At 41.7% G+C, this 22,678-nt stretch overlaps 1 protein-coding gene across 1 annotated transcript in view; it reads left to right on the plus strand.

Moving 5' to 3' along the window:
• The window catches only part of LOC119376174 (laminin subunit alpha-like), an 87,932-nt gene that overhangs the window by 45,010 nt on the left and 20,244 nt on the right, over positions 1 to 22,678 (plus strand). The window contains 28 exon segments of the mRNA XM_049411371.1: positions 85 to 413; positions 910 to 980; positions 1,676 to 1,820; positions 2,531 to 2,671; positions 4,391 to 4,570; positions 5,516 to 5,614; positions 5,699 to 5,782; positions 7,242 to 7,360; positions 7,776 to 7,890; positions 8,784 to 8,903; positions 9,071 to 9,198; positions 9,535 to 9,621; positions 9,715 to 9,926; positions 10,181 to 10,281; positions 11,018 to 11,198; positions 12,197 to 12,340; positions 13,228 to 13,379; positions 14,207 to 14,311; positions 14,929 to 15,040; positions 15,124 to 15,291; positions 15,890 to 16,080; positions 16,164 to 16,280; positions 17,519 to 17,676; positions 18,350 to 18,476; positions 19,514 to 19,607; positions 20,285 to 20,343; positions 20,345 to 20,402; positions 22,028 to 22,213. Of these exon segments, the coding sequence (XP_049267328.1) occupies positions 85 to 413; positions 910 to 980; positions 1,676 to 1,820; positions 2,531 to 2,671; positions 4,391 to 4,570; positions 5,516 to 5,614; positions 5,699 to 5,782; positions 7,242 to 7,360; positions 7,776 to 7,890; positions 8,784 to 8,903; positions 9,071 to 9,198; positions 9,535 to 9,621; positions 9,715 to 9,926; positions 10,181 to 10,281; positions 11,018 to 11,198; positions 12,197 to 12,340; positions 13,228 to 13,379; positions 14,207 to 14,311; positions 14,929 to 15,040; positions 15,124 to 15,291; positions 15,890 to 16,080; positions 16,164 to 16,280; positions 17,519 to 17,676; positions 18,350 to 18,476; positions 19,514 to 19,607; positions 20,285 to 20,343; positions 20,345 to 20,402; positions 22,028 to 22,213 (3,783 nt within the window).

Here is a 22,678-nt window from a genome sequence, read left to right on the forward strand (position 1 = left end):
TCATGTAATTCTCAAGCATTGCAATTAAGGAAGACACAGGAGCTGTTGTCTAAGCTCAAATGCATCCTTTCTTTCTCTTCACAGACTTTTGCAAGGAGGCAGTGTTTTCCATTACTGCTGAATACAACAATGGGGCACTTCCCTGCCAGTGCAACATTGATGGCTCGTTGTCTTTTGAGTGTGAGCGTTTTGGAGGCCAGTGCCAGTGCAAGGAGAATGTGATTGGCCGCACCTGCTCCCAGTGCCGCACGGGCTACTATGGCTTCCCTGCATGCCAGCCATGTGACTGTCCCAACACTGCTGTGTGCCACCCAGTCACTGGCCAGTGCATCTGCCCTCCGCGTGTCACCGGTGAAAAGTGTGACACCTGTGTGCCACTCACCTTCGGCTACACTCGCATCGTGGGATGTGAGGTGCGACTTCTGACTGTCATTGTTTGCCTGCCTCGCTTTTCTTCTGCTTTGTAGACAAAATATGGCCAACAAAGTGCTTTACAAAGGTACGTGTAAAGCATTGTGTTGCTTTTCATGATGAAGCTCCTGTGATTGCTTGAGCCCTTAATGAGGTATCTCCTTTATGATTCAGTGGCCCTGTACATGTGGGAAGCTATTTGATTCAGTGACCGTGTATATCCAGGGAGCAATTCAAGGGCAGATGAGCACAAGCTGCCATTGTGTGTGACATGTCACAATGTTCAGTTGTGTTATGATTGCTGGCTATCTGACACAACAAAAATTAGCTTCAAGATATGGCAAGGCATAGTGTGTCGTGGTGCCCACAAATACTGTTATGCAATTTGTAAGACTTTGTGGTGATTTATTCAGGTGAAGAATCGATCACTATACTTTAGCACTAAACCTTCCTTTCCATGTGCAATTGTGAAATGAGTTGTACCTTGCCATTATACAGGAATGTAACTGCCATCCACACGGCGTCCAAGGAGGCAACCTTCAGTGTGACCTGCAGACCGGACAGTGCAGGTTAGTGTGCACGTTGAGGACTGGGATTTGTACACACCCCCACCATATCAGAATCCTGTATAAATAAGGGCCACATCCCACTGCCAGTAGTCCACACATTTCTGTTTTTGCAAGTTTGCAGAAATACACTTGAAGTGTAGAAATTATAGATCACTGCACTTTTGTTGAGGTGAGCTTGCTTGCTGTAACAAAACATGTATTTTTCTTCATAATGATACATGTTGGGCTTAAGGGCACAGCATAACTTGGACCTACTGAAGTTCAAAAGAAGCACAGTGCATCTTGTTTGGGAAATGGAAACTTGTTTTTAGGTGTAAGGAAACTCTGTAATTATTTTTTTAGCTGAATAAATGAAGTCGCCCATCATAGTTTTGTTACACTGAGTTACAATTGCTATGTCTACTTTTTTGAAAGTTAGGTGCAACTTGGCGCTCCGTCAGTCACACAAACATTTGCATAAGCTCTTACTCACGTCCACACCCCACAAACAGCACAGTGCCAAGTTGCACCTAATTTTCAAGGTGACGTATTACCAACTAGTCCAACAGCAAGTTCTAATATGCTATGTCTACTGTTGCTAGATTGTCAGAAGATCAACTGCACAAGTACTTGTGTGTTGGTGTTAAAGAATATTTCTAAAATTGTGTAGAGTTTTTGTTTTTATGCACACGACACTTCATTTCTGTGTTGTTCAGGTGCAAGAACAGCATTGTGGGCCGTACATGTGATGAATGCAAGTATGGCTACTGGGATTTCCCACGCTGTCGCCTCTGCAACTGTGACCTCCGCGGAACAGGGGAAGAGATCTGCAACCAGGACACTGCCGAGTGCTTTTGCAAGGTGCTTTTTTTCCTCGGTGCCAAAACATTTTCACTAAGGGCACTTACAGTCATAGATTCAAAGCATCAATGAATGCGTGGATTGCCTTGCTGAGCTGGCATAAAGTGTTCTAAGACATTTGCTTGGTATCTTGCCCAATGTGGTACATGTTAAGCAGCAGTTTAGTCTAATCATGGGTCAAAACGGTTATATGTTTTAAGACCGTGCTTGCAAAGTTTGTAATTTGAAAGCCTGTGCAATGCACAACACTTCTTGTGCACTTTGTTCAGTGTTATCAAAGAATAGTCTGAGGGGTTTTGTTTTAGGAAGGGGCATGTATGTTCTTCAGGGTTATAATTGTAATTCTAACTCTATTGTAGTCTACCAAAACGAATTGAGTGTTATCCTAAGTAGAGCACCTAGTCAGTCTAGTTGGTTCACATTCATTTTAAAGCCTATTAACTGCGCCAGTAAACACGGACAAAAATGAGGGAAGACAGGACGCAGGTCCTGTCTTCCCTTGTTTTTGTCTGTGTTTACTAGCGCAGTTAATAGGCTTTAAAATGGGTGTTATCCTGCAGCTAAATTTTTATATAGAATACTGAATTCTACAAAATTTATGTCATTTGGTTCTTGTTGCCATATGTTGCCCACTCTCCACTGCTTAGGTGTAAGAAACACAAGGAAGTGTGCAAGTGTATTTGAGAGCTTTCTTTTTTATTTAATTCCAGGAAAATGTCGAAGGAGAGTCTTGTGACACCTGCAAGCCAGGAACATTTTTCCTCGAAGAGAGCAACCCTGTAGGCTGCACCAAGTGCTTCTGTTTTGGCACTACAGACCGCTGCAACAGTGCCTTGCTTTTCCGCAGCCAGGTGGGTCTCGAAGAGTCTAAGGCATGCGTGTATTGCAATTTTTGTGACTGCCAATGCCATGAGCAGTGTAAAAACAGGACAAGAATGCTGGTGATCAACATGGCAGCCGGTGAATAGTCAGAGGCACTGCCGAAAATTTTTCTTCAAGAGAACATGCTCAAAATGCTTAATAGTTAGGCTTGTGCAAATAGTAAAATTTAGGCTCGAAGCGAATAGTGATTTGGCTGAATAATTTCAAATTGAATTCGAATAGTATATATGACATATTGTAAAGAAAAATGAGCATATTCGTCATGAGCCAACTAACCTGCACAATATTTTTAAAAATTGAAACAAGGCATGTGCAAATGTCTTTCTTTTTGGTTCAAAGGGAAGTGGAAGCAACTTTGAATAGTAGCAGGATTTGATTTTCGGTAGAATGCAAGTAATAACCTGTAAAATACGTTATGTTTTAAAATTTACTATACTTTTAGCATATAAGTTGGTATAACAAGCTTTTAAACTTCAAAAGTGATGAATCAATGTTAGGGTAATATGTTCATTTAACTTGAGGTAGGCTTCGCGGCAGTGCAGATTTTTTTGGAAAGTTGTCTCCATGGTGCAGCACCCCTCCACTGCAGTGAAACCACCTTTACAGGGGCTACATGTGGTTTATCTCTATTCGTTCTTTTCGAATACTTCAAAATTTAGAATAATTTAAATTCGTTTCGAAGTGAATTCAAATACTGTAATATTCGTTCGAATATTTGGATTGCTCGAATATTCGCACAAGCCTATTATTAGTCAATAACTTTCTCCGGGGAGTGTACTCATGAAATGTCATTGGAGTAACGTAAAGGGTGCAACTGTCAAGTAAGGTCTGCATGGCATCTGCATCTTGCGCTATGAAGGAAGCATTAGGCCGTATTGCTTGACATCATATCATTACATCCATCAGTAATTGTGTGCCTGACCCGCCACAGTGGTCTAGTGGTTATAATGCTCGACTGCTGACCCGAAGGTCCCGGGATCGAATCCCGGCCACGGCAGCTGCATTTCGATTGAGGCGAAATGCTTGAGGCCCGTATACCTAGATTTAGGTGCACGTTAATGGTGTATCCAGGTGACGGACCGACCTGCGGGCAGCTGAGTCACGTGACAGTAAGAAGGCGAGTGGCCCGTCCGCTTGCGCCATCCACACGTGCAGTCCGAAACGGGAGGAATAAAGCTCGGGCCGACTCCAGTTCCAACTGCAAACGATGCCGCGCACACGTCTCGAAAGAGAAACCGCATGTTCGAAGAGCAGCCGGCGCATTTGTCTATCGAAAAAAGAAGAAAAAAACCTGTCTTGTTGACGCCCCACCACCCCTCCGAGCACGCAGCCCACAGGCGAGGATGAGGAAGGGCGGTTCATGAAAATGTTTTCGGCATTGTTGGCCCTCCCGATCCCCTGCCCAGCTACGGACTCCCCCAACCGGAAGTGGAGGGTCACGTGACGGCGAGGCCGTGGGCCAAAAGAGCGGTTTGGTCCGTCGTCTGGATCCACCATAAAGAACACCAAATGGTCAAAATTTCGAGAGCCCTCCATTACGGTGTCCCTCATAATCGTATTGTGGTTTTGGGATGTAAAACCATAACAATTATTACTATTAGTAATTGTGTGCCCATCAGAACCATTAGGAAAGCAGATGTCTTTACTGCAGCCGTGACTTAGCCTAAATGTGTGGGCATTGTGTGCAGATTGTGGAAATGGACGGCTGGACATCTGTCGGCCTCAACGTGCTAAATGACTTGATGCATGAGGATCTGGAAGCACCCGTGTCATCTTCACCCAGCAGCGTAGAGGTGACTCCACCTGCAGCACTGCCCGTGGGATCCCTACTCTATTTTGTGGCTCCCTCACCGTACCTCGGAAACAAGGCATGTGTGCCATTCCTTGTGATGGTGTCTTTCATTTTTCTCTTCAAACAACTTTTCAGTTTACAAATTCGCTAAAGAAGTGGTGCGGAAGGCTACAAAATGTACAATTATTGCCTCTACAAGGGTCCTGGAAAGTGGTGCTATGTTCTTGAAATACTCGGGCACTAGACATAGCCAATACCTGTGCAGAGCACACTCTTCTATGCAGAGTGTGCTCTGAACAGGGAGCGAGATTATACAGGAGATGAAGCTCCCATCAGCACAGACGTGCGCGGGTGACGAGGTAGCGTTACAAAAATGGTATGCACCGACTGACGCACATGCCAAAAAGACAAACAAAAACAGAGGGTTTGATCTCGCTGTGGCACATGGCTAAGCGGGAGCCACACACGCAGCCGGTTTTCTTGGTGACCAGATCAGTGGCACTTTCCTTGTAGGCCATCAGGTGCCGCTAGCATGATAGTTGCGCCACAGGAGTGTCAGTTTTTCTGGTTGCCACGAATAGCCGAGTTTCAACTCCTACACGTTTATTGCTCAGAACCTCCGAATGGGTAAGTAGTACACCTGTGATCCCTCTACTCTATGGTGAACATGCTCAGAGCACACTGTACACCAGAGAGGGTTCACAGATGTACTAATAGAGTCATTCATATGCACAGCAAAAATGTATTTTGATAACACATGCATTTTTTATCTTCAACTAAGTTCATCCTAAAGAGTTCTAAGCATCAGCTCTTTTGTCAATTCAACTTAGTAAGAGTTGAGCAAATATTTTTTGTAGTAATCAAAGATCTCCAAACTGTTCAGGTTTTTATGAATTAATCCTAACACAATTTATCCTGTGGAGATAGTCCGGGGTATTTTCGCTGCAGGCATTTGAACATTGTATTAATGAGTATATCACGATCACACTGTAGATTACAACTTCTCTGACGTCTCTTTCAGGTTACATCCTATGGTGGAATGCTGTCCTTCAGCCTTTCAGCCACTGTGGATTATGATGTAGACTTTGGCAGTGTTATTGGCCCGGACGTTATCCTTACGGTAATTCTTTTTCTTTCTTCTTTTTTTCTTCCTCGAAGTTATAGCTTCAATCATGCCTTTCTTAACACCGACATTGCCTTGTAGGGCAACAACCTCACTCTGGTGCATGAGCATGTGGAGCAACCTGCGGCTGGTGTTCCACTGGACTTCAGCATTAAGTTGGTTGAGGTAAGCTGTTCATTCATGTTGTCAGAAGGCACATCATTTTTCTTTTTGAAGCAAATGCAAGAACTGTCACTTTTTCAAAAAGTGGTTTTTGTGGATTGGCTTGTAGCATAACAAAGAAACAAACGAGGACAAAAGATGAGGTAACAGATGAACAAAGTGCTTTTGCTCGTCTTTTACCTCATCTTTTGTCCTTGTTTGTTTCCGTGCTATGCTACAAGCCAATTTACGACGAACCAAGACTATAGTGGTACCCTTGTTGCTTTTCACGGAACTGCATTTTAAGTAATGTGGGGCTGTATTCTTGTTCAGTCATTTTAAGGGATACTTTCACTTTGGCATGACATAGCATGCTATCTTGCTTCAGCCACGTGTGTTTTGTCAATGAATGCATTAGCTGTGAAACATATAAGCAATACTGGTAGGATGTGGTGTTTAGAATCACTTGTACATTTACATCTGATTACCATATTTACATAATTATAAAAAATGAGACTATGAATATAATGTGAAGGGGTAGTTTACACTCTTATGGAAAATAAAATGAATGCATGTTTGGGATTTTTAAGGGTTATCATAGTAGAGGGTGCTAAATAGGAGATGCCCCCCCCTCCCCAGAAATGCAGGGTGAACACAAGTACTTGTGTCTGTTCATCATCACTGCTCAATTCTTTAACGGTCTGCGCGAACATGTTGTTGCGTTGTGTGTTGTCAGTTCTGCTTGACAGGCAGCCCTTGAGAAAAGTACATGACATGATGGAGCATGGCAGTGCCTCCCATGCATTCTCGATACATTTGTGACTCCTACCATGCAGCCACGACAAGGGGCTGACGCATATGAAAAAATCGGTTTATATTCGCAGCATGGTTATGAATATAACACGATGTACGCTCTCAAAAGTATTATTCACAGAAAAACAAAAAACTCGCACTATATAATTGTGTAAATAATGCCGCACACACTCCTTTCTTTCCACGTTTTCGGTTACCGGCCCGTTGCACGTGTAGCTCCTGCCCTTCACAAAGCACGCCCGAATGTCTGGGAAGATTCCAGATGGCAGTAGATCATTTTGTTAAGATTGTGCACCTGACGCGAATAGTCAAGATTATTCCAGAGCTTGCGTGACCACCAGTGGTAAGGCGGGAAAGTTCTATGCGTCATGTGTAAAAGACTTCGCATCCCAGCGATGTCCAGTTTTATCGACGGCCGACGCTCTGTTCGCCGCTATCGGTGTACAGTGCGTATTGCTGTAGTTTGACTTTCCTTTTCCTGGCCAAAAGTTCGGCCAAATAAAGAGTTTCATCTTGGACACGCCGACTGCTGCCTTCGTCGACGTCACAACCCCGTGACGATATGGTATTAAGTCATGACTACCTTGAAAAAGAAAAGTGAAGGGCACATTGTCTGCTATGGAATAGAGAGTTGCATTCTTGCATTAATTGCTCTATGCTTTTCTACCAGGGCGAGTTCCGTCAGCTTGGTGGGCGCAAGGTTACAAGAGAACAGCTCATGACAACATTGGTCAACATCGATGGCCTGTACATTAGGGCTTCCTATTTCCAGCCATCTCTACTAGTCAGGTATGTAAAGCAAAGAGTGAGCCAGAGCAGTTTACATTAGATAAGTGATAACCTGAATAGCTTATGTTTGCGTGGGCAATTCCCACTTCTTCGGCCTCACTTGTGCAGCCTGAATACTAACCATGAAAAATTCGTAAACAGGGGGTGTGCCGGAGCCGACGTTTCGACAAGTGGACTTGTCTTCTTCAAGGCTGCAACAGTTGCAGCATTGAAGAATACAAGTCCACTTGTCGAAACGTCAGCTCTGGCAGAACTCCTTGTTCACAAATTTTTCATCACGAGCTTCTATCTTCCTGCCTTCTTCTGAATACTAACAGATGTTTGTTGTACTGTTTAGTACCATCACTGTGAGCCATCAAGTAGACTGGAGTGTGGTGCTTGAAAACATATGCCTTGCGTCTAAAAATCATTTCAGGTTGAGCAATGTAGCTCTGGACACTGCACTCTCGACGTACCTTGCTGATGCTGCCCCAGCCTTGACTGTGGAGCAGTGCCATTGTCCACCCAATTACATGGGGACGTCATGCGAGGTTTGTTCTAGTCGCTTTCTCACTTGGGCATTTTCTGAATTATCATTATCAGACACTTAGTCATTATGTGGGAGCCTCATCTCAGGGTTAGATCCACTTTATTAATACAAAAACATACTATTTTAATCAATGTTCTCTCTTTCTTTTTTTTCACAAGACTGATGTTCAGGGCAAGATGGAGACTTGAAGCGATGAAAAATCATTGAACAGGGACTACCACTGAAGCTAACATTTTGACGAGTGAACTTGTCTTCATCTGGGTAGCTCTTATAAAGACAAGTCCTTCCCTTAAGCCACTTAGATGATTTTAATCAATTTTGTAACACATAACAAAAAAAGTAAAATTTTAGTCACTTTCCTGTGCATATCTTTTTTGTTAAGACCATAAAAATTTTAATAAAATTCAGAAGGATCTGAAAGCTTCAGGAGAGTCAGAAGCTTTTAGCGTTATAATTTCTCATCAAAATAAGATACTGTAATTCCATATAAAATGTTTCTAAAGCATAAAGCTTTACCATACATTTCTTTAAAACTTAATGAAGCACTATTTTTAGTTTTCAAGGGCCTTGTCAAAGAACTAGTGATCTTTCTTTGCAATTGTTTGCTCTGTGCCACTTGTTTAGGTTAGACGTTAAAACCTATACTGTTTACAGGACTCCTGCATCTGATCTGAGTTCATAACAGACTATGCTCCTCCTTTTCCTTTGGAAATTTCGCACCATTCAGTTTGAAAAAAAAAAAAAAAGCGAAGAAACAGCGGTGCCATAAATGTACAAATATGCTATTGTTTGTGGTAACAGCGTGCATGTTTTTAGGCTTGATTCAAGCATGATATGTTATTGCCACATGTAAATTGTCTCATGTTCCAAATGCCTGTGCTCCATGAACTTCAGGAATGTGCACCCGGGTACTACCGCTCAAGAACAAGGACCGCTCCTTACTTGGGCTTCTGTGTTCCTTGCCAGTGCAACAACCATGGTGACACTTGCGATGTTGTCACTGGGAAATGCTTCGTGAGTTGTTTCTCTCAAAGCTCTGACGGTTCATGCTTGTGTCTGATGCTTCGAGAACCTCGAGAACTTTGATGGTTGTTCAGAAAATCGCACTACAGAAAAGGTGCTTTGTAGACTTGTTGGATCCTAATTATTCTAACCGCAGACTTTTTCTCTCAATTTTTTAGAACTGTCGTGACAACACCTACGGTGACCACTGTGAGAAATGCTTGCCCGGTTACCATGGTGACGCCACCAGAGGCAACCCTGATGACTGCCTCATCTGTGCCTGCCCGATTCCAACCCCATCAAACAAGTGCGTTGTTCAATGTGCTGTAGAAGCTCATTCACACTCTGAGATAGGATAAGCAACTTAGTTCACACTCACAGTACAGTGCTCAGCTTGTATTGGTATATTTGATAAAGCTTTGGAGGGAGATCCTAGCTCAGTCTTACGAAGTAATTAAAGAGCTTTATGCCTTTTTTGAAAGATTTTCTAATGAAATTTTGCATTAATATTTCAATGCATCAAAACATGGTTCCATTGGCTGAGCATAGCTATAATATAGTGATGTTCTATCTACTTTGTATTGTTATGTAAATAATTTTCCCTGTTCTAGCACCTGCATTACTTTCTTCTGTGTAATTGCAGCTTTGCCGAAAGCTGTGAGGTGTCTCCAAGTGGTCAAGAGATCAGCTGCAACTGTAAAAAAGGATACTTTGGGGCTCGATGTGATGTGTAAGTATACACAGGTCAAAATTATTGGGCCAGCTGGTTTGCAACATTGTCTAACTCTGTTTGGCACAATTATTTACAAATTATTGTACGCAGGTGTGACGCTGGCTACTTTGGTCAGCCTGACGTAATTGGCAGCAGCTGCGAGCCGTGCCAGTGCAGTGGCAACATTGACCCTGAAAACCCTGCCTCCTGTGACACAGTCAGTGGCGAATGTGTGCTCTGCCTGAACAACACTTTCGGCCCAGCATGTGAAATCTGTGCACCTGGCTTCTATGGTGATGCCGTTGGGGGAAAGAATTGCCGCAGTGAGTGGCACTGGATTCTTTCCAGAATTTTTCTTCGACTTCCTCAAAAGTGAAAAGTGAAGCAAATGTGTTGATATAGAAAACTTGTTCACTGTCCCGGGATGTTGACTCTAGATACACTCGGTAGAAATTGTTTTATGTATTTTTGTTATAAGTGCTGAGTCACAGTTCGAGGAAAGTGCTGGAAATCAGCTTTGCTTTAACACAGGACATACGTACTTATGTGGTTTTTCTTTTTCCCTTTGCTTCTGTAGAGTGCTCATGCGACACGTGTGGAATGCATTCTTGCGACGCAAGTTCAGGAACCTGCAACTGTCACGACAATGTCATTGGAGAGTACTGTGACCAATGTGCTGTGAGTGCTTACGATGTATCTTACATGCCTCTCAGAACTTATCCCATCGTGCACATGCATGTGAAAATGTCACATTGTTGCACCATTATCAATTTAATCACTTCAACGTGCCAGTCTCACCACAATTCTTAACTGATCTGTGAGAACATGTTCAACTGTCTGCTGTGTCATTTACAAACCACTATAGCACATATGTCAACATTGGTGCCATGCACTGCTGTTCCTGAAACACATGCCAATAATTTCACAACTCTATAGGAGGGCTTACAGGGCATGATCATAAAGAAAGTGTTCCGTAAGCGCTGTTCTTCTGTAACATGCATCAAAGGTGTGAGTAGTAAGATACAGATGGATTTAGCCTCTCACATTTGCTGGCAGTTACCCTGTCTGCACACCTTCAGCTAATACAAGGAGTTAACAGTTAGATGCCTAACTTGAGAAGTGTGGAAGTGGCCTCAACACCTTCCATCATGACACGCTAGGACCACATAACATTGGTGTTGCAAAACCTTCACTTTAAGCTCACCTATCGAGAGAATGTGCAAAAGTGATTTGTGGTTTCACTGATTTGTGTTGTACAAGAGACAGTTTTGATAGGGAAAATTGCCACGCACCCATTTGTCACACAAATCTCCAAGAAAATCCATGCGGATTTCTCAGAAAGGGCAGTTTTGAAAAGTCAGCGCACTGTGCAGATATATAGTGGTATTTATTGTGTCACTGGATTGCGGTGCAGCCGAATCACTGGGGCTTCAAGAGCTGCCAGGGTTGCCGTCCCTGTGACTGCGGCTTGGCTTCCCAGTCGAAGCAGTGTGACCTGGAAACGGGCCAGTGCCCTTGCCAGCCTGGTGCTGGAGGTCTCCGCTGTGAAACCTGCGAGCCAGGATTTTGGCGCTACTCCACCAGTGGTTGCATCTGTGAGTGCTTGAATGCCCAGTTGCCACTATTAACGCGATTGCATTAAAGAGCTTGGTTCACAGTAATTCCAGTGTCGGCGATGTTGGCGTCTTTGGTTGTGAGCAAAAAAGCAGCATTGGCCGGGAGCAAAAATTCGAGGTAGATGCAAATAACGATAGGAGCCAGAGGGTGTTTGCACTTTGGCTTTCCTTGCAGCACAGTTTAGGTCTCCACTGAGAAGTGAAGGCAGCCTAGCAATTGGGAAGGTGATAGTTATGTGTGTGTGTCACTGACAGCTTGACATTATCAGGTGTGTTGTGTAAAAAAAAAAAAAAATATGTGATTTCTGCCTCACTTCTCTCCACCCATTTGACATTATAGGTTTTACGCATAAACACTGCACCTATAAGTGGATTAGTCATGTTGGTGTGAACGTCTCGTGCTGTATCATGAGTGGGCATTATGACCAGCGTACATGCATACGCATCAAACGTGTCACAGGTCCTCACAATCACAATACTTATACTGCATGAAAGGGAAATTAAGCATGAGCCTGTAGTCTAACTGTTTCAGCGCAACTCAGCATAATGCAGGTTAAGCACATGTATGGCTAATTGGGGAGCCAACTTGGTGCTGCGCTTTGCCCAACTCTGTAATTATGTTAACATGCATTGTTGCATGTACATATGGACATAATTCAAGCAGCACAGGCACCATCTATAAGGGGGGCTAGAGGGCTCAAGAACCCCCCCCCCCCAAAGCCAGACATTTTGCCGGGTGGCTGTGCCCTGCAGGAAAATTGGGCCCCAGCTCCCTTCGGCAGAGTGATAACTCGGTGCCTATGCCAAGCTATACAACGCCACTGTTTCGCAACACTTGCAGTTAATTTTATACATTCCAGTTCTGCTATTTGTACATAACAAAGCAGAAAACTGGGCGAGTTGGTATGTATTCATCGTCATGATTCATCGTGTATGATTTGCTAAAAAAGTGCACTTCTTGCTTGCACATCTTTCAGCGTGTAACTGTGCTGCCAAGTTCTCGGCTGGTGCTGTCTGCAACCAGCAGACGGGTCAGTGCCAGTGCTTGCCTGGAGTGATCGGGGAGAAATGTGACAGCTGTCCACACCGATGGGTCTTTGTTGAGCGGCAGGGATGCCATGGTGAGTGTGTTACAATCAATAAGAATTGGCTTTTTCGTTGTTCACCAACAAATGCCATTCTATTTTGAGTTCATATTGATACACAATCTTTCTTTGTTGCTAAAACATGTTATCGCTTGATGCAAGCCATGCTTTGATGTACTTCCACTTTCTTGAACATTGTAAATTTCTTTTTGCATGATGCAAAGAAGAGTACAATCTCAAATGTACATGAGCATTAGTGATAATGCTGGAAACAACCATGGCTCATGTACACATTGTTTTGCTGCTGCCGAATGTGCTGTCCGGCAAGGACAAAGGGAGTATAGTGCCGGAGCATGCATAAGAACATCAGGCGAGGCTGGGAGCTGAGTGGGGGCTTTTAATTCATGACAGTGCGAGCGCACGTACGGAAGGCCTGTGTGATGCACTAAAAGAGCCAGACAAACTCGTTCTATTTGCTGTAATTTGCAATGTTAATATAAAAAAAGCGATGTAAAAGTAATCCATTACAAGTTTAATGATTGCTATTCAATTACATTTTTGAATGAAATAATTGTAATTTGTGGTCGGTTGATTTTACTAAATAAAGTATACAAGCCTAACCAGTAAAATATGCAGAAAAAGGCATCTTGTTTTGTTTATATATCCTATAATTACCCATAATCCTATTTCTGACAATATTTTATTTGTGTGTTACTTAACTTTACTACACAGGATTAAGGCAGTCTCATTCTAGCTGCTGTATTGATAGCGCCTAGTAAATTTGGTGTCAGCAGAAGCTAGGATGAGATACTGCTGACACATCCCATCAGAGGTTTGACTGCTGACTGCTTATTTACTTGTGCTATAAACATCTATGCTGTTCAAAAGTACTAAAACTGCCTCGTTTTACATTGCATCTGCAGAGTGCGGCGAGTGTGTGCATGCCCTACTGGATGACACAGACCAGTTGGCAGATCTCTTTGGTGACATTCAGTTTGAGGTGAAAGATTTGTCAGCAACATACCTGGCCAATCAACGGCTGCAGGTGGTCAACCAGACTGGCCATGACCTCAAGGTACGTGCCACACAAGTGGCAGTACATACAGTGTTGTTAATTTATTTGATAGGTGTCATTATGGAATTCAGTCGTTTATTATTTATTTATTGCTTTAAATGATTGCGCTCAGCCTCATGCCATCCATGAGGCTGAATCCACAAAAAACTAGATATAGGTGGTGATGCCATCTTGACATGGTTGCAGCAAATACTCTCGTTAAGCCTTCTGCACTGCTAACTGAGAGCTTATCCTGAAAATGACACTATTTCATCCACAGTATGTCACTTGTGAAGCATCACTGCTCAAATCTAAATCAAGTATGAGCATTATTGGTGAATGAATAAATTTAATAGTGCAGGCCGACAAATTGATAAATCCGAAGTGGACTGCTCTTACTTCGGCAGGGGTTGCCTCTTGCCCCACTTGAGTGCATTAGTGCCACACTCTATATTACGAAACTAGTGTACGTACGTAAGAGATATGGCTGCCTTTACATTCTGCACATGCGCAGCATGGAGCATGTAACGCTAACACAGAATTCTTGCATTTGCTGCTTTCAGCTATACTAAAATTCACTAATAAATTGTACAGACTGTGCATATGAAAATAATGATGTACAAGTGGTTCAGGCATCCAGTGAGGTTATTAAAAGCTTCTGAAGGATTTCATTGCATGGCTCAGAAAATGCCAGTACTTTATAGTTGCCTTTTTTCTATTTCTTACAACATGCTACAAAACTAATCTGTGTTTAGGTAGGAAATTGTGTGGTTACAGCACGTAGCACAAAACAGGATGTCTGTTGGAGCCTGTAATACTGCTAATCGATTTCATTGCTTTTATTGCAGCTTCAATTTGAGACATTCCAAACAGAACGTGAGGCAGAAGGTGCCAGTCCACTAGGACAGAATGTCTCTGACTTGGAAACTTTTGGCAATGGAGTACGCAAGAGTGTGAGTGAACAGCTTTTTTTTATATAAATTGTTGCTTTCGCATCACATCAAATATTGCAGAATTCTACTTTCACACTGTTCATTTGTAAAGTAGCAATATGCGTGTGAAGTGGTGATACATACTTGGCACTCTTTCGCATCGTAACCCTTTGAGAAATTATGTTTGTTAAGAGGCTCCCTTTCTTGACACAATGTAAACAGCACATTTAGACACTCTACTAATTAAAGCATGCCAATTTAAAGCCTGCTAAACATCATAAATGAATACAATGAAAGCAAATTATTGTCATTCATGTGAGTTACAAAGAAAAGCCATTTGCTACTGTGAAAACACAAGGATGCAGAAATTTTTAAATTCATAGTAAATTAATTCGGCCTTGCTCTGCGGCCACCTAGCCCTTCTTGGCCAGAAAAGCAATTGTTAGGACAAATCTTTTCTCACTTGTGATGCTTTCTGTTTGAGAAAAGTGTATAGGTTGTGTCTTTTTGGCAGCTTTGTGGCTACTGAAGGCCTTTGTTGAAACTTGTTCCATCATGGAGATTTTCACAGAACTCAATGACCATAGTCCTCTGGTGGCATAGCTTTATGTAAATTAAAACTTTTCTCTTCTTGTTAGATGTCGGTGATCCTTTCTTCTGCCAAGACAAATGACAATGCAGCGTTTGCTACTAAGATGGCTGCTTTACAAGAGGAAGCTGATGTCAACAAGACCATTAAAGAAATGCAGGGTAAGAGCACATTCACACATACGACTGCAGGCTCGATCAAATGGAGGCACAAGACACTCCTACAAAGGTGCTCTTTCTTGCAGACATTCTGTACAACCTGATGACATTCTCAGAAGGCCTCAGCACATCATCTGCTAGCAATATTGAGCCCATGCTGCAAGAAGCTAAGCGCATCACTGAGCGACTCAATGGGACCACCTTCGTTCCCGAATTCCGGCAGTCTGAGGATGACCTAGCTGAGGCTCGTGAAGGTCTGGTATCTGTATTTGCCCATTTGCGCAGTAACCTCTTTACAGATCCATGACATGAGTCACATTAAACATAACATATAATTGCAATACAGCAGGACAAAGACTGGCAGTGCTCCTAGGGATTCACAGTTGAATTGGTGATTATTAAGACAGAGACAATTAACAAGAGTCAATAATGGTTTCTCTCAAGTCCCTTCATCTACCGAGCTCGTAAAAGAGTGAAATATTTAGTCACAAACCTCTGCATCTGTGATTCATCGAGTTTGGTTTTCCAAGACAGGATGTGATGCTGCTGCAATGGTAAAGGCTATTAGAACACCAGCCGACCATTTTTTTTTTATGGATGTGTCCTTTCATTTGGACTCTTCATGGCACAGTCAATATGTTATGTAGCATGCGCAAAAGCATGCGCAAATGACACGGTGATCTTGCATGACATGTCAGTGACGGAGTAGTATTCCTAATGTCTGTAGAACACCTGCACCATTCCCGGTATGGCCGCCCTTCACATCCACTTTGTTACGCCTAAATATCCAATATCAGTTAAGCATTCCGAGTGCCATGCATTCATTCGAATGTCGTTTCTCAACTTCCTCAGCCCTGGAGCAAGCACAGCAGTTCTCGCTGCCTGTGGTGCAGAACAATGCAACGCTGGCTGAGCTCAGGCGCAGCATGCAGCAGGACCTGGAAGACCGCCTGCACGAGTTGTCCAACCACACGGCACGTGCTAACACCATGATGCGCAAGGCTTCGGGGCTGCTGCACATGGCTAATAGCTCACCATTCAGGGTAACTAATTAATTCAGGCTGCATGTTGGGTACATTTCATGTGGGAAAGATATTTATGTATGTTGGTTTGTTTGTCTTTACAGGGCCTAGTTGCTCAGAGTGAAGAGCTGCAGTCCAAGGCCCAGGAGCTCTTGAGAGAAGGCGAGGAGCTGCTGCGCCAGTGCTCTGGCTTTAACTTGGATGCAGATAAAGCTCTTGATGTGAGTGCCCTGGGGCATGTATTTGTCAGAACACTGAATTAAAACACAGAAAATTACTTTTTCTTCTGCATTCTAATGAAATTTAGAATTTCTTACAACTTTTGGCATGTTGGCATTGCTCAGAGGATGTTTGACCATTGTTGTATTCATCATAGTATTAAAGGACAGTCATCGATGGCGGTGGGTGTTCAGTGCCTCTAATAACCCTGGAGTGTGAACACAAAAGACTGCAAAATATAAGACAGTTACAGTAAGAGCATATTGCATCCCTGGGAGCATATAGACATATTGAAACATTCTTAATGGAGAGTCAACAAAGAGGACAATGAAGTTGGGCTCGGTGCTCAGATACCTTGGAAACAAACGAGTAAAAACTAGGCTTGTTCGAATAGTAAATTTTTAGGTTCGAAGTGAATTCAAAGTGAATAGTGATTTGGTTGAATAATTTAGAATCGAATTCGAATAGTATATATCACATATTATAAGAAAAATGAGCATATTTGTCATGATCCAACTAACCTGCACAATATTTTTTTAACTTAAAACAAGGCATGTGCAAATGTCATTTTGGTTCAAAGGGAAGTGGAAGCAGTTTTAATTATTAGTAGGATATGAATTTTGGTAGAATGCAAGTGATAACCTGTATTTTTGCTAAACATGTTATTTCTGGCGCAAAGCTTGAAACATGAAGATAGGACAGAGTAAGAGACAGATGAGTGCCAAATCTGTAAGATATGTTACGATATATGTTACGATAAATATGATAACCTGCAAAATACGTTACGTTTTAAAACTTACTATACTTAGAGCATATAAGCCGGTATAACAAGCTTTTAAACTTGAAAAATGATGAATCGATGTGAGGGTAACATGTTCATTTAACTTTGAAGTGGGGCTTCGCGGCAGTGTGAATTTCCCCTGGATAGTTGTATTCACGGCATGGCACCCTTCCACTGCAGTGAAACCATCTTTACAAGGGGGTTACATGCGGACTAATATACGCCTATTCACTCATTTCGAATACTTGGAAATTTCCAATAACTTAAATTCGAATCGAAGTGAATTCGAATACTGTAATATTCGTTCGAATATTCGAAGTGCTCGAATATTAGCACAAGCCTAGTAAAAACATAAATAATGACGCGTTGGTTGGTTTGTCAAACTTTATTAAGAGTGCATTGCATAAATTTAGAAATAATGGCCAGTTGTTGTGCTGAAAACATGGTGTGTGCTTACAGGCACTGGGTGACAATGAGCGTCGGCTGCGTGATTCAGTGGACCAGCTCCGAGAGACCTTGGCCAAAGTGACGAAGCAGACCTACGAAGTTGAGCCAGTTGTCCGCGATGCCGTTGAACACTCAGAACGGCTTCAAAACCAAGCTGAGGAGTGCAAGAAGTAAGTTTTTGTCTCGTAGAACTGTATGATTGAACATAGCCGCCCAAGTCACAACCTTAGTTTTGTTTTGACGAGCCTGCATGCTGCATCCATGCACGGAGCATTGTACTCAACAGTCAGTAATGCTATGGTCATGTTAAGTGTTAAACTTCGAACTGTTTGCTTCACAACCTCTCATCCGATTCTTTGATATGTATTGCAGGCACAACTCATCCCACACATGTTCTTAATAAGGAGATGATGTATCTTTGTTTAAGAACATGTGTAGGATGCATTGTCTTGGTGCCTGTAAAAGAATCAGACGGAAGGTCATGGAGTAAAGCACTCTCCTGTCTTTTTGCACGTGTCGTGTTTTCCTTTCTTTCACGAGTCTTGCTGATTCATTTTGCTGTTACTGCATGTTACTTACACTGCATGCTTTGTTTTAATAAGTTGGTGCTCGGTCATAGCAAAGCCAGTGCTGCAAGAACGTTGCATCACCAGTCCCTCTTGAGGAAGTTTACTTAGGTGCAAATTTTCTTATCAATGTACTTATGTTAGCATCTTTTTTACTCGAATATAGCAAATAGGTGAATAAAATTGAGAAATACAAATTGTGTAAGTAGCAAGAAAGAATAATGTGTTTGTGCACTTATTAGCATGGATGCATAAAGCGTCTTGTTTTGTTTTGCAGCATCCTATATGACACAAAGCAGACGTCTGCATCAGCACTTGCCTATGATGAAATAGCCAAAGCGATTGACGATGCCCTCAACTATTCACGTGCTGCAAAGGCTGCTGCTGATGAGGCTCATTCCCTGGTAATGTTTTCTTCTCCTGTAGTTTGTAAGAGATCAAGAAAAAAATTTTTGTTCAATTCTGTTGCTGCAGTGCTATAGAAAGATGAGTCAAAGATATTTCTGTGATGCCGTAGAGAATGAATAACCAGCATGCATTGAAAATAAGAATGACACAGAAGCCTGATGTCATCATTTACATAAGTGTCATGCTGTTGCTTGAGGCACAAAATCTTGCAGTAGATGCACTGCCGGTCTCTGTGGTACTGTTACATTACTCACACTTTAAGGTAGCTTATGCTGGCATGTTCCAGTGTTTTATGCCATTATTATTATTGTTTATTTTATTATTATTATTATTATTATTATTATATTATTATTATTATTATTATTATTATTGTTATTATTATTATTATTATTGCAAGTTACATTAGTACAGTACATGAAGACACACAACACTGGTTTGTTGAATCTTGATGTATCTTTAATACTTTGTTTCTCACAACAATACCCAGCGAAAGGCTTCTCCATTTTTTAAATGCAATCTGAAAACAGTCAAAATTTGACGTTTTGAAACCATAAAAGCCTCTCCCCTGTTGATATTAAAATTGTGTTTTTTCACCAAACAAGTAAGGCCAGCAACATGGCGGCAATGCGCCTGTGCTGACAGAAATATTTTCTGCTACTTGGGGGCTCACAGGCAAATTAAGCGAAGTCAACCATCTCTGGTTGGCTACCCTGCACTGACTAGATACTCTCTTGCCATGCTACTCTCTCCTTCTTCCTACCATCTTCCCCATCCCTAAAAGCGCTGAGCCGTGCCCCCACGACGGAAGGCAGAAAATGGCAACCTTTTCAATTCCTTCTTTTTTCCCAAACCATGCTGTCTCTGGCAGAAGTAAAAAAAGAAACCAAAGGTGCCACTGTTTAGTGTTCTTCAGAAGCACTTAACTGAGAGATATGAAAATTTTTTTGTGAATGTGCATTGTAAACCAATCACTGAGTCTTTGGGACACCACTGCATGAATAAGAAGACCTAGACCTCTCAATACATGTTTCAGTCTGTTGGTATCATCGACCGTGCTTCTGACTCTAAGGGCAACAGTGAAGGTCTCCTCGCCGATGCAAGGGAACTGGAACGACACGTAGACTATGGTAGGTGTTCACAACATGTTTATTAATGGCAACACTGACACTACTTTTTAGAATTTATGATGGAACCCAGGGTCTACAGAAATGGGGGGGGGGAGTGATTTCAGCTCGTGGTGGGCGCACCTCAAAGGTAATAAAAACTAAACCTGAGTCTCACAGTTAAAAAGGAAAAGATGCGCAAGCGCGAAGTGAGCCCCTGATTAAATTAAGCAGCTGCACTGGTTCATCACTTTTAGTTTTGCAATATTAATAATATAATAATAGCTACTGGGGTTTTAGGTGCCAAAACCACAATATGATTATGGTGCACGGCATAGTGGGGGACTCTGGATTAAATTAGACCACCTGGGGTTCTTTAAAGTGCATTTAAATCAAAGCACACAGGTGTTCTTTGCATTTTGTCCTCTTAAAAATGTCACCACTGTTCCAGGAATCGAACCTGTCAGCTAGAGCTTAGCGGCGCAACACCTTACATGCTAAGCTACCATGGCGGGTTTACAGTTTTTCAGATTTTTTAAAAATTCTATTAAAACCAAAGCCATTGAACAACCATATTGAATGTTTAAAACATGTTCCCCATATCAATTGGCTTGTGCGAATACAATGTCTGTAAGCGATATCTGTAGGATTTGTGAGGTCAGCGTTTAACTCATGCCTCATGCTTTTTTTTCCACTTTCAGAGATGAAGCCAAGAGTAGGAGATGCCGTTGAAAAGCTTGCAGCCATAGAACTTCATAACAAAGATGAATGCCAAAGACTTGCAAGACTTGGCACGAGACATGGACAATTTGCAGACAAGTAACTTTATTCAGCATACTTACACGCTGCACTGTAATTTTTATGCCACAGTGAGCCAAACGATTCCAAGCTGTTTTTATGTTACGAAGTGCTGAACAACTTTTTAAAATTACAAGCTGCTTTCTTTGTAGTAGGCAGTCATTTGGCTGCTGTTTGTCAGTGATCATTCACAACTGCACATCAGTGAGTTTGTTAAGTAACAACTTATATTCAGAGTCATTTTCAGCCACTCAAACATCACAAGTATGTTTAGGAATTATAAGTGAACAATGCAGTGTGCTAACAGACCTAAGTTTAGTATGTACAGTACTCACGGATTGAAACAGCACAATTTAGGGCTAAGTGGCGCATATACTTTTGTTTCCATCGTCTTCAGTTCAGGTCATGTCGGCGTAATTTCAGCTTGAACTCGTAGATTAGAGCCAACACTATCTTTTTCAGACCAGATTCGTCGTGACATGATGTGGTTAGCTCGAGCAATTGCACATACCAGTCGTTATGCTAAAAAAATTGATGTTGCATTTGAATCCATGAGTACTGTACCTTATTAATTAAATTAGCCACAATTCATCATAATGCATCTCATCATCACTGTTTGTATACTTACTATCATTTCATGTGCATTGTTTGGTCACCATGCACTTTTGGTTGTACTTGTGTTTTAGCATGCAAGGCAGTGCTTTTTTGTACTTTGTAAAGATTGACACAAATTATTAGTAAGTTGAGCTGTGGTGCTGTGTTGATGTATGGAAATGTCCACAATGTTTATCTTACGTAAAATAAAATATTCTTAAGCAATACAAGGACATAGACGTAGACATTTGTGCACAGCATTTCATTTGTAATGTCATAATTGTGATAAGCTTGTGGTAATAAAAAAGTTGCTTAAATTGCACTTTAATAGAAAACAATGTAAGTCAAACCTGGATATACCGAATTATTGGTTATAATGAAATAAATGAGGAACAGTGTTGCCATCGATACAGTGTTACGAAAATACGTTTATAATGAATTTTCCTATGTAACGAAGACACTTATGTGCTTTTGTGTCAGGTAAAACTTTGTTATAATGAGGTTTCAGTTAATTGAGCTAATTTCAGTGGATGGCCTTACAGGAGATCGCAGTGATGCTACCGGTTGGCTCTGGCAGTGTCTTTTAATGATGCAGTGTCCTGTTTGTATGAGGGCTTCAGACTGAAAGGAGGCAGTAGTGGCTAACAGCACAAGAATTTCATGGACTGCTTAAGAGACCTTGGTAATTGTGGTGAGAAATTGTCGAACAAAGAATGCTGCTGGAGCCAATGTTTCCACAAGGGGACTTGTCCTGACACGTTCCCTTGTCAAAAGTTTGGCTCCAGTGGCATTGCTTTTTTGACAGTTTCTCATCATTTCAAGCCTTCACTTTCCTTTGAACTTCTGTCTTATTTGTATTTGGTAATTGTAGGAAACTCAACCACAGGAAAATTGTGCAGCCCCTGCAGTGTTGCTCCTCTCTGAAACTAAGTCGTCTCGTGGCATGAAACAAATTTTGCACAATCCATAGAACGGTGACATAATATTGCAGATTGATTAAGTGTTTGCCTTTACTGTCCGGTTCTCTCTTTCTTCCTTTTTCTATTTCACAGCCGAAGGCAACGAAGCTCTGCTGGCCTCAGTGACGGCTGTACGTACAGCAGCTGACCAAGTGCAGGAAACCGCAGACAAGGTTGATGCCATCCTGCAGCGACTTCCAGGTGAAAACACGCATGCTCAGGCACTCTCCAGCGACAACGTAGGCTACCAGCAGGCGCTGCTGGCTGCCAGCAGCTACAGTGAGTCTGCATTTATTCTTTTCCTTATGGCCAAGGTACACAAATGCAAAGACCACTTTTATTATTATTATTATTATTATTATTATTATTATTATTATTATTGTGTTGTTGTTGTTTGTTTTTGTTGTTGTTGTTGTTGTTGTTTTTATTATATATTATTATTATATTATTATTATTATTATTATTATTATTATTATTATTATTATTATTTTTTATTTTATATTATTATTATATTATTATTATTATTATTATTGTTGTTGTTGTTGTTGTGAAGTTTGAAGTTTATTTCATTATTTTTGTGGTACATGTATTTACAACTGTTGTTGCTTATTTATTCAAGACAATTTTGTTTTCGACACAGGAGCTCCAGCGTAATATCACTTACTGCATGACATTTTGCCGCTAGTTAAGACACACACACAAGAAAGACCCAAACACGGCAAAATGTCATACAGTAAGCAATAC

This window comes from Rhipicephalus sanguineus, unplaced genomic scaffold (genome assembly GCF_013339695.2).
Source record: "Rhipicephalus sanguineus isolate Rsan-2018 unplaced genomic scaffold, BIME_Rsan_1.4 Seq1108, whole genome shotgun sequence".
Lineage (NCBI taxonomy): Eukaryota > Metazoa > Arthropoda > Arachnida > Ixodida > Ixodidae > Rhipicephalus > Rhipicephalus sanguineus.